Below are 12,091 nucleotides of genomic sequence, written 5' to 3' on the forward strand. Positions count from 1 at the left end.
AACCACAGATCCTTATCCACGTCCAGGCCCTACAGACCTTTCCATGTTTACCCCGGACTTTTCACGCGCCCTAGTTCAGTCCATTGACACGTTGAGTCCTGCGTAACATCGTTCCAATTTACTACACCGTGCACGCTTTACACACACACATACATATGGGAGCGGGTGGCTGGAAATCCTCCCCTCTCTTTTTTTTTTTTTTCCTAAAGAACGAACAAAAAAGGGGGCCAGGTGAGGATATTCCCTCAAAGGCCCAGTCCTCAGTTCTTAACGGTACCTTGCTAATGCGGGTAATGGCGAATAGTATGATATATATATATATATATATATATATATATATATATATATATATATATATATATATATATATATATATATTATCCCTGGGGATAGGGGATTAAGAATACTTCCCACGTATTCCCTGCGTGTCGTAGAAGGCGACTAAAAGGGGAGGGAACGGGGGGCTGGAAATCCTCCCCTCTCTTTTTTTTTTTTTTAATTTTCCAAAAGAAGGAACAGAGGGGGCCAGGTGAGGATATTCCAAAAAAGGCCCAGTCCTCTGTTCTTAACGCTACCTCGCCAACGCGGGAAATGGCAAATAGTGTGAACGAACGGGGCCTTTGTTGTCTTTTCCTAGTGCTACCTCGCACACATGAGGGGGGAGGGGGATGGTATTCCATGTGTGGCGAGGTGGCGATGGGAATGAATAAAGGCAGAAAGTGTGAATTGTGTGCATGGGTATATATGTATGTGTCTGTGTGTGTATATATATGTGTACATTGAGATGTATAGGTATGTATATTTGCGTGTGTGGACGTGTATGTATGTACATTGTGTGTGGGGGTGGGTTGGGCCATTTCTTTCGTCTGTTTCCTTGCGCTACCTCGCAAACGCGGGAGACAGCGACAAAGCAAAAAAAAAAATAATATATATATATATATATATATATATATATATATATATATATATATATATATATATGTGTGTGTGTGTGTGTGTGTGTAATTTTTTTCATTCTTAATCGCCGTTCCCCGTGCTTGTGGCATTTATGGGTCTGGAGAAAACATATTAAGGATTGACAGAAATGCCGTATAGAAGGTGTTGGAGTATATGGAGTGGGAGGAAAGCTGCTAACAGCAGTTTTTTTTTTTTTTTTTCCTATGAAGGTTGTAAGTTGTGTGAATGAAGGAAGAAAAGAGAGCGGCAGGAGCATGTGATGTCACCAGGGCTGTTTAATTTGTTTATGGATGAGTTGATGAGGGAGGCTAGAGTCTTGGAGAGAGGGGCGAGTATGCAAGTGTTGGGGATGAAAGGACCTGGGAAGTAAGTCAGTTGCTGTGTGTTGGTGACAGTACTAGTAGCGGATGCGACTGTGAAATTGTCAAAGTTGGAGTATGGGACGATATAATATATAAATGTGAATGAAAGGGAGGTCATTAGTTTTAGCAAGGCTGAGGAATAGGTTAGCTAGGGTGTGAATGTCGTAAAATTCGAGGAAGTGGTTTTAGATATTTGGAAGTGGAAATGGAGGAAATTTTAGATATCTGGAAGCTGAAATGACTGAAATGGAGCCATGGAAAGGGAAATGAGTCATAGGGTGGATGAGGGGGCAAAGGTGCTGGGAGCATTGAACAATATGGGGAAAGATAGTTATCTAGGAGGCAAAAAATGGGTGTTTGAAGATATAGTAGTCCTAGCAATCTTATATGGATGTATGGCATGGGCTATAGATGAGGATGTGTGGAGAGGGGTGAAGGTGAAGATAACAAGGACTTCAGTGTTGCTGTATAACTAAGTTTTCTTTTATTGTGTGTCCATTCTCATCCCTGTAAAATGTTATTCTAAATTTAAGCATCATTAATCATGGGAAATTAGAAATCATTTATTTCCCAATATAAATTAGCTGTTGGTATGTATAAACGTATGACTTCCTTGAAACTATATTACTCACATTAGTGATAGAAAACCTTGTAGTTGTAGGAACACTTGTGTTTCACAAAGGAAATGGAGTGTGATATCTACTAAGAGGCTGTTACCCAGTGTTAACGATTTATGAATTAAGGAATTAGTGCTTGATATATGCAACCAGCTTGTTATTGTTTAGAATTGCTTTTTGTACTCACTCAGCTATTTGAATTAAGTTATTAAAAGTGTTTACAGGTGGAGTACCAAGTGAAGCATCAGCCTTTTAGGAGACATGGGAGAAGCATTTAATGTATATGTTTAATAAGTACCAAGACTCCATAATCCATATTTCAAAGAGATAGTAACATTTTAAGCAAATGTTACAGAACATTCAGTTTATGGATCAAGGGGAAAGCACCCTGCTTACCAGTCATCGTGCTGGAAATGATTGCCAGGATTGTACAAGGGCAGTGTACTGCACCACATTTGTCTTTTACTCTTTGGTAGAAGCATCAAAGCCCTCTGTTGCCTTGTTGTTCAGATTCTGAAGTTTACATATATGTTCTTTGTTAAAGAATAAATTTTTTTTCTAGTGGTCCTGTGTCATGTTAGTCTGGCATTGATAGATTTTTTATTGTCTCATTTTTTCTTATCTGTGACAGACAACAAACTGGTGCATTAGAGTTTACATCCAATCTTTAAACTCATGGAGTGGTAAGGAAAGTTGTGGCTGCCAGTATTAAGTTAAACTGAAATCAGCAGAACCATGAGATGCTGCTGATGAATGGTTACAGAATATTGCAAAAAATATTGTTACAAGAACTTAGTTGTGTAAAATATATGGAGAGAAATCAATAGCTGTAGTTGAGGATTGCAAGGTGTAATATGACTGATGGCAGTGGTTGAAGCAATTAAGTCATTGAAGCAGCCTTTTTGGCAAGAAAGACGCCTTGGTAGAATTCTTAAGGGTTAGAGATGAAAAGGAGGGGAGGTAAAGTAACGCATTTACTACTTGTCTGTTATTTGAAATGGACTGCAGTGCTGAGGTGGTATAGGTTCAATAAGTTTGAAAGGGTTAAGAAATAAAGGTCAACAGGAAACAAGTTAATATGTTAATGTGCTACAGTATGAACATAGTGCAATGAGTGAGAGAGCAAAGTTGTGTACACCACAATGGTCACGAGTAAAAGTATGAGCAGACTGAAAGGATGTGAAAGTAAAGTATAGCTGGGAATGTGCTTGTAAGCAGTAATGAGCTATAATCAAGAAGTGTGTGTATTGAATATGTCTGCGAGAGAAAGTTATACATGAAGGGTTAAAATTTTATTTCCATTAGGTAACTGATAACATTTTAAGGTTCTACAATAAAACATCAAAATATATGGGCACTGCTTTGTGGTCACAACTTAGGAGACTTGATATCATTCTGAGGATCAAGAAAGGATGGAAGTGTAATACACTAACCAATAATGCAAAATGTTTTCTCTTTTAGTAAATAAGATGCCACACAACATCAGGAGAGGTGGAGGAAACTGATATTTTGCTTTTACTATGTAATCTGAACTACAGATGATTACACATTGTGAAGTTTAATGAAATGCTGTTCATTGATAATTTTCATATTTTTAATACAGTAATATGTACAACTTTGTCTCCAAAATCTCTATACAAACAAAGCAATCCTATGAATATACATGGGAAATAAATTACTACATTTTTCAAAAGATATGCTAAGAGTATAAAAGAAATTATATACAATCAAAATACTTTATCATGTCTCTTGAAAACAATTTCTAGCACACCACATAAAAAGCTCTGGAATGTTAAAGAGTTTAAAAAGCACCATGGCCTGTCTGAGACCGGGCTCTTTCTATATCTGTAGTGTATACACCTATTCCTGCATGCTAAGTATGGTAATGCATGCACTTTTTTCCTTCACACATTAAAATCACAGCACATCTCAAAACACTGAAGTTACTAAACAGCAACATTAGACAAACTTGTACATTAATTCAAAAATGTTGGTTTGGCTATAATACAAAGAAATAATGACCTACTTAACTAGATAATCAATAACATGAATGCTTTTTCTTGCACCAAGAGCATGGTTGTGCGTGCATGTCTTAAGATTGTGGGTTACACGACATAAAATGTTGCTAATACCCGATGAACATAAAACACTCCCTCAGTGAATAAGACCATAAAATTTATCCAGTAATTCTATCTCCCATAAAATAATTCCCAAAGTAATACTGCAGGCCTCGTGTGGCATTAAGATACAAACCTGTACAGTAAGAAAGCAAGCTTAATCTGTTCAAGAATGGGGAGTGTTCTCATGGAGAAAAAAAAAAGAAAAGAAAAATAAAAACTATTTTCTTTTACTGCCACTGAAAACAAATGTCAGCTTTTAACTTGAACCCAGTTAAGTCACTCTAGAAAAGTAAATCCTCTTCATTATTATCAAAAATTGTTCCCGATTCGTCTTCTGGATTAATTTCACCAGCTTCTTTAAGGGCTAACCTTTCTACCTCTTTTCTCTCCTTTATTTGTTTTTTCTTTTCTTGGATCTTCTTCAGGCGATAAAACTCTTCACGTTCTAACTCATCCAGTTCAGAAACAATATATGCAAGTGTGCGTTCATACCTTGGGATGATAACTGGGGAGCAAGAAGAAATTTTATTACAAATGATAACTGGTTACTGTGATATGTATATCATGTTTGGTAATCACTAAACTTTATATCAATGCACTCTTCACAACACAATGAGACAAACACCCTATCCCAATACACATTACTTTCCATTTTTGGCTGCAGCATTATAAGCTCTGATAATCATTCATGAAAAGACACTGGATGTTTCTCTATGCTAAATACCAAAAATTTTTAGTACTATTTTGTCTCCACTAGGGCAGTAAGGAGGCAAATACAAAAGCTTCCTTAGATATTCTTGTATCTTTTCCCTGAGAATGGAAGAAAGAATAATATCTCTAAATGATAAGAGGCCACTTTGAGGGGTACGATCAGGAGGTTGAAAAATCCTCTCATTCATCCTATATTACTAATTTGCAAAAGCAGGAATGGAGGAAGAAGCAGCGAAAATATTTTTCCTTGAAGGCTCAGTGGCAACTAACATTCTCTGTATCTTCAAATGCAGAAAATCAATAACATTCTTAAAACATTTGCAAAAGAGTTTCCCCATACAGTTTTAATCATCACAAAATTGACAGGTAAGTCTACAGTCTTCTGTGTTAAGAGGGTATGCAAAGCAAGTCAGTTGCTGTTTGTTGATAACATGGCTCTGATGGCAGACTTGAGTGGGGAAACTGCAGAAGATGGTGTCTGAGTTTGGAAGTGTGTGAAAGGAGATGGTTGAGTAAATTGTAAATAAAAGTTGATTATAAAATTTAACAGGGGAGACATGTTGGCTGGAGTGTTAGTTTGAATGGAGAAAACCTGGAGGAAGTGGTGTGTTTCCTAAAGTGGCAGTGGAAGAAATTATGGAAGCTGAAGTAAACCTTAGGAAGGGTGGGGTGAGCTGAAGTCCAGCTGCATTAAGGGGTGTTAGGAATGAGAGGTTACTGTCAGTGAGGGTTAAGATGGGATATTGGTATAGTAGTCCTGACACTGTTGTATGGATGTGCAGAGTGGGTCACAACTAAAAAGGTATGGAAGAGGATGGCTGTGTTGGGAATGATATCCTTAAAGACAGTTTGTAGTGTGAGGAGGGTTGATTAAGAAATAGTATTGTAATGACATGTGTGATAGTAAGATGATGTATGAGAGAGCTGCAGGGCATGTGCTGAAAAGGTTTGGACATCAGGAGAGGAAGAGTGAGGTGAGGTTGACTAAGAGGTAATGCAAGTTAAGATGGGAGAGACCAAACTGGAGTTCGAAGGATTGAGTTAGTGAGCCCTTGAACTATTGGGGCCTGAGATGCATATGCAAGAGGATGCAAGACATGCATGGGATACAGGTAATCTGAGTGACATGGTTTTACAAAATGTGATATACTGTCAGTGGGCTTAACTACAGCATATGAAGGAAATCACTGGAAGTTCTGTAGGCTTGGCTTCACTACATAATAGATGACAGTTAGAGGGTGAATATGAGCAAATGAGGTCAATCTTCATATCTTGTCTCACTGGACAAGAAATGGCAAACAGGTAAGAAAAAATATCCATATATAATATAAACTAAATGGCATGAGAACTCAACAAAGAAGACATGCAGAAAATTAGTGAATGGTTTCCATCTGTTTGTTTCAAAATTAGTTACAGAAACAATACATCCCTATCCTGTAACATCCATTCTCTATTGTCACCCTTAGGGTACAGTCACACCGTACGCAATGAGCAGGGAGGTAGCATCAAGCAAAGAGCAGTGAGGTTAGTGTCAACATGATGCCTGTCCAAATAGGAAGCAGCAACCTCACGCATGACAGATAGAAGCTGTTCAACAGTGCAGACATGTCATTGTCCAAGTTATCCAGAAAATTGTTCCTACTTGAAAGTGCACATCTGAAACTAGATCTGATGCCTGTGAAGGGACCTTCGGTTCATGGTTTTAATAAGGAGAGAGATAAAAGTAGTGAATTTTATCATGTGTACCATCAATCTCAGTTGTATTTACTAATCTCTTTATTAGTCTGAAGCCTATGGTGTAACAAAGAGAATAGAGCATTAAATACTAGTACGAAATCTACAGACATCAATGATCTTTTAATAGTTTTTATAACAACCATGGAACAAATGTTACATAAGCAAACGTATGACAAAATAATGCCATCTGTATGCAGTTGTTCACAGATATCTTCCCAGTGTTTCTTCAACACTCCAATATCTTTGTGTAGTGTATCACTTGGATCCCACTGTTCTCCTGAGGTAAATGGCTCCAATAAGTTGTTCAGTAAACATAATTACCAGAACCCAACCACTCCAACATGCAGTAGCAGCATGACTGAATGATGAAAATGCCTAGGGATGTCACTAGGCAGTGTGCAACATTCTGGAACGTGCTGCATTGCGTAGTGATGAGATTGGAGGGTGAGCAGTGATGAACCTCCCCGCTCATTTGGTGTGGCTACCCACATATAATTTAGGGAGTTTCATTGTGTCACCTCATCCCTCCCTGCCATACCCTAAGAGCCCCTAACCAATGCAGTTTTATTCATAAATGCTTCTGTGCATGGCTTACATATTCTGATTATGCCATGTTCATTTGCTGGACTCCTTTTTTATAAGTGACGTAATTTGAATTACCATAAGATTTTTTCCTTCTCTTGCACAACATGTAAAATACTGAGCTTACAGCCTTACAGTGTAAACCAACAGAGAATTAGCTGCACTACATGCTGAAAAGTCTAAATCGAGAAGTATCCCAATACCCATACTTACCTCCTGAAAGGGACTGGCTGGCCTTCCTTAATAAAATTACTTCAAAATCAAATAGTTTATCACCAAAATTTTCTTATTGTAGTATACTGTAAGTACTTGTTTTAAAACCATGTCGCTTTTACTTGTAGACCTACCATGTTCTATAGCATTTACTCGGCGGTTAGTAATCTTGACAACATTATCAAGAGTTACAAATGAAGCCTGAAGAGATGCCAACTCAACTAAAAGCTCAATGGCCCGTTTATAATTAATCTTGAGTTTTGCCATCTGCTGACCTCCACGGGATAGTCCAGTCAACTCATAGGTGTCAACTCCATCCTCAAAACATTCAAAAACCGGAAGGTTGGTACCTGGCAAAAGAGGCAATTCAGTGCTCACATGTAAAACACTGTAAGAAAAATTGGAATGATCTTGAGGGGAATGACAAAGTCATGACTTGATAATAAATGCAGTAGCAGTGGTCCATCTACCTATCCATTATCTTAATCTCTATGCCTATTTACAAAGGACAGATCTAATTCATACAACCTCTCAGTTCACAAAAAACAAATTCTTGTTCACTGCAATAAATAGAATAAAGCCTTGCACATTCTATTAAGGTTTCTGATTAACTATATTGAGTTATTAGATGGGACTATTGATTCCAAATCATATTTTCACCCTTGCAGTCAAAATACCCCTACTACTTGGATCAATAATCTTTACCTTTCAACCTTCATTTATACTACTAGTCTCACAGTCCACACAACACAGCTGTCTTTCTTTTTTGCAGTTCATCTATTTTTGTTCTTTCAACTACATCATATCTCTGGCAACCTCTCATCTGAACCATGAGGAATAAGGTCACAATGTCTCAAAAGATATTTCGTACAGGTACTTTTCTAATGACTTCATATCACACATCTTTTTTTTTTACAAAATTCTTTACTACAGCTACACTCCTAATTCAAATATAATGCCACTAATATTATTTTTTACATATCAAATAAAGAAAAATTTAATCGGTCACATTCATAATAAGAGATGGGGAAAAGTACTCCATCACAGCAGTTTTTAATGATTTACACTTAAAACATACTTGATGTGTACTAGAAACTTAGTTCTTTGTACAAATCAAGCCCTTTCCCTTCCAATATTCCTCTCCAATTAACCTCTCTACTGCAAACCTAACTGATCACCAGTTCCACATATCTACCTTCTTAACATTTAATTCTTTTCCATACAAAGTGATATTACAAAAATGATAACTTGATCTTTTTATCACATATATCATCAGAAAATCTACCCATCACCTTTCTGTTACCAAAAGGAAGAGTAATATCCATATACAAAATAAGTGGTAGCTTTAATTTTGCCATGTTCCAAGTGAATGCAAATTTATGGTGAACTCGTCCTTACCAGCAACATTGTCCATTTTGCTTCTGATCTTAATACGAGCCTTGGTCACATTCTGAAGCACACTCTGGTTGAAATCTCCACCAGATGCAAACTTTGCCTCTGCCAATGAAAATGCAGCATCCTTCATGACATCTCCCATCAGGGTCTTTGTCTGATGGTACAAAACAAAATTTCATATTAAAATCATCAGATACTATAAATTGACAAACATTCAGCAAATGCAATGTTTCAGCTACTTTTGATCTCGTACATGATCTTTGCCTTCTTAAATAAATTGTGAGGTACCATGACGATAAAGTAAAAGCTAATGTATCAACTTAAATTTGATATGTCTTCCAAACTTACTAGTGGATGACCAAAAATCAAAGTTTCAAAATACAAACATGTCAAGTATTGCACACTATGGCTTAGCACATCTACTTGCTAAGCCATGTATGGCTCTGATTTTCTGTCTGTTTCTTGGCCTCCCCTGAAAACATAACAAATGAAAGTGCACTTGAGTTTTATCATGTTTCATTTTCCCTCATGGTTATCAGCAAATGCTTAAATCACATGCACCACAGTTTGTGAGGTAGCGACAGGAGCAGATAAAAAAAAGGCTGCAGTCTCTCACTTCCATTCTCGAACTGTTATGAGAGATGTACTGAAACCACGGCTCTTTATCCAAGATCTGGCCCCACAAACCTTACCATGGTTTCTCCTCACTGCTTCACATGCCCTGCATCAGTCTATTGACACTATGGCGACCCTCTGTATACCCTGTTCCAATTCAATCTACCCTACGCACACCGTTTACCCTTCTGTATGTTCAGGCTCTGATCACTCAAAAATCATTTTCACTCCACCCTTCAATCTCCAATTTGGTTTCCCACTTCTTGTTTCCTCTACTCCTGAGATATATCCTCTTTGTTAACCTCTCCTCGCTCATTCTCTCTATGACCAACCATTTCAGCACATCCCCTTCAGCTCTCAACCACTTTTTATCACCACATCTGTATTAGCCTCACACCACATATTGTTCTCAAACATTTAATTTCCAATGTATCCACCCTCTGCACAGTCTTGCCTATAGTCCATACCTTGCATTTATGTAACAATGTTGGGACTAACCTTTTGGCATACCCATTTTTGCCCTACCAGATAATGGCCACTCATTCCACACATTCTTCAGTGTCTCGAGTTCTTTACTAACGTTAAAACCCAACTATACTGACCTCAACAATCTTAGCAAGAATCTGCCTGAAACGCATCTGAAGTGCTTCGGCCTTTTTCTTCAAGAGGGAGTGGCCTTTCACAGCACCTGCCAGACGTGCCTTCATTGTTGTCTGGGCCCTGTGAATTAAATGGAAAGCTGTAATATTGTACCATGAATTATCTGAGAAATATTTTCATAGTACCAACTCTGGTATCCAAGAAGGTTGTACATATAATATTCACAGGGTGAGAAAAGTGAAGGGAGAAAAGTGAAATGGAATAGTGTACAGGAAAGTGTTGTGCTCTCAACATAATGAACAGTTCATATGATGCAGTCAAAGGGGGCTGGCTGTGGACTGAAAGCCATAGAGTAATGCATTTTATATGACAGCTTGAGAGTGGATGTAAATAAATGTCTTTGTCTATTCCTAGCTCTATCCACCATGCAATGGCTGGTGGACTAGTGTAAAATATTATCATTATTTATTCACTCCCAGGACCCTTTCTACGAGGCTTGAGGAACTTCAAGGCTGCACTCCAACAAGAGCAGGAAAATGATAAATTGTACAGAATGATGAGGCTTGGGGCAGTCTAGTGCTGCTGCAGAGCAGGTAGGGCTAAGCATCCAAGGTAAGGTATTGAGAGTATTTTTGTTTTATTGTATAGGTGGCAAATCTTTAATATTCAAGCAAAAATGTACCAGATACACCCAAACATAAGACAGACCAAGAGGCCATTCATGCCACCAACCAACCTCCCTACAAGCAGCCATTCCATATGAACCCCAGCAGCAGACCACATTAATGCATGTACATTTCCACTAATCTTGACTCCAAGGAAAAATTAGGTGAGATTCTCATAGCTTCTGTTAAATTCTAAATTACTTTATCTGCTTGACACTAATTAATCCTAAATTTTCACTGATATTCATAGCTTTTGTCTCAATTTCCTTGTTCACTGTTGCTGAATAAAATGAATCAAATCATGCTTCATTTATCCTTTCCACAATATATGTCACTATAATTGTGGACAAAATCACTCAGTATTCAAAGTTAGTATCAATGCATGGCTTATTTGGTGAATTCAAAGGAACTTTATCAGTCTAGCTAGATATCGAGACTAGAATAATTTGACTCTGCAATGATCACAATCAGAGTTAATGAGTACATCAGAATAGAGCATTTTACTATATCAAATATGATGACTGCAACGGTTAAGTACTAATGATGTAAAAGCACGTTACACATTTAAAAAATTAAAGGAAAAACAGACTGTGCTTAATATGGTCCCCTGCTTGGAACCACAAGGAATTGTTGCTTGTTGGGATGGTAAGAAGTGGCACAAACAGCCAGACAGTTTGATGATATCTTTTGGGAGAAGGTGCCCTGCACAATCATGGGCATTGGGTATATCATAACTATAACAATAATATTTGAGCTAAATCTTGGCTTTTTGGAAATCAATATAAGGTAAGATCTTTAGTTGGATTTTATTTACTTTACATCCCATATCCCCATACTAACCCTTGATATTCATACTCTTCGTAAGTGCTGCCTTACTTAGCACCGTACAAAGTAATGCTGTAAATTGCTTTGTACAAATTATATTATATTCTCAAGAACTACAGTGGCATGGCAAAACTAGATCACTCATTTTCCAGAGATAGTTCTGATGGCCATTTGTAATGGTAAATGACCAAAATTTGAATAGATTGCTGAATTCTGTTGTGTTCTGCTTTTATTACATACACTGGGTATAATTACATGGCTTCATTCACAAACTACAAATATGACAAACTGAATAACAATAATCATAAGACAGGTATTTTGAAACAGCTTTTAACAGATAACCAATAATTCTACATTCAGATAATCAATCCCATTACTTCTATATCCCTATGCTTCAAAACTCCTCTCGCCTGTGGGGCGAGTGGGGGTGAAGGGGTTCAAAGTACAAAAAACTTCTAAATGGGATTTTGAATAAAAGAATGACATTGTTTAGTAAGAAAATACGATACGCAAAAAAAAAAAGAGACTAAGATGGAGTCATTTACCTTGACAACTGAGGAACTTAATGTCAAATGATCTTCATGGTTAATGAGTAAGTTAGTTTTAATCAGCTGTCAAAGATAATCACTATAAAAGCAATTGATGTGTTTATGCCTATTAGTACAGTCTTAATAAAAGCCCCACATCTAGTT

General features: G+C 37.4%; 1 protein-coding gene across 1 annotated transcript in view; it reads right to left on the minus strand.

Annotated features, from left to right (window-relative positions):
• Positions 1-3,516: 3,516 nt before the first annotated feature.
• The window catches only part of LOC139756372 (V-type proton ATPase subunit D-like), an 8,910-nt gene continuing 335 nt past the window's right edge, over positions 3,517-12,091 (minus strand). The window contains exons 2-5 of the mRNA XM_071675752.1: positions 9,912-10,029; positions 8,698-8,848; positions 7,434-7,649; positions 3,517-4,561 (exon numbers count right to left, since the gene is read on the minus strand). Of these exons, the coding sequence (XP_071531853.1) occupies positions 4,338-4,561; positions 7,434-7,649; positions 8,698-8,848; positions 9,912-10,029 (709 nt within the window). The 3' untranslated portion in view covers positions 3,517-4,337. The remainder of the gene's footprint in view (positions 4,562-7,433; positions 7,650-8,697; positions 8,849-9,911; positions 10,030-12,091) is intronic.

The sequence above is a fragment of the Panulirus ornatus genome, chromosome 21 (assembly GCF_036320965.1).
Source record: "Panulirus ornatus isolate Po-2019 chromosome 21, ASM3632096v1, whole genome shotgun sequence".
Classification (NCBI taxonomy): domain Eukaryota; kingdom Metazoa; phylum Arthropoda; class Malacostraca; order Decapoda; family Palinuridae; genus Panulirus; species Panulirus ornatus.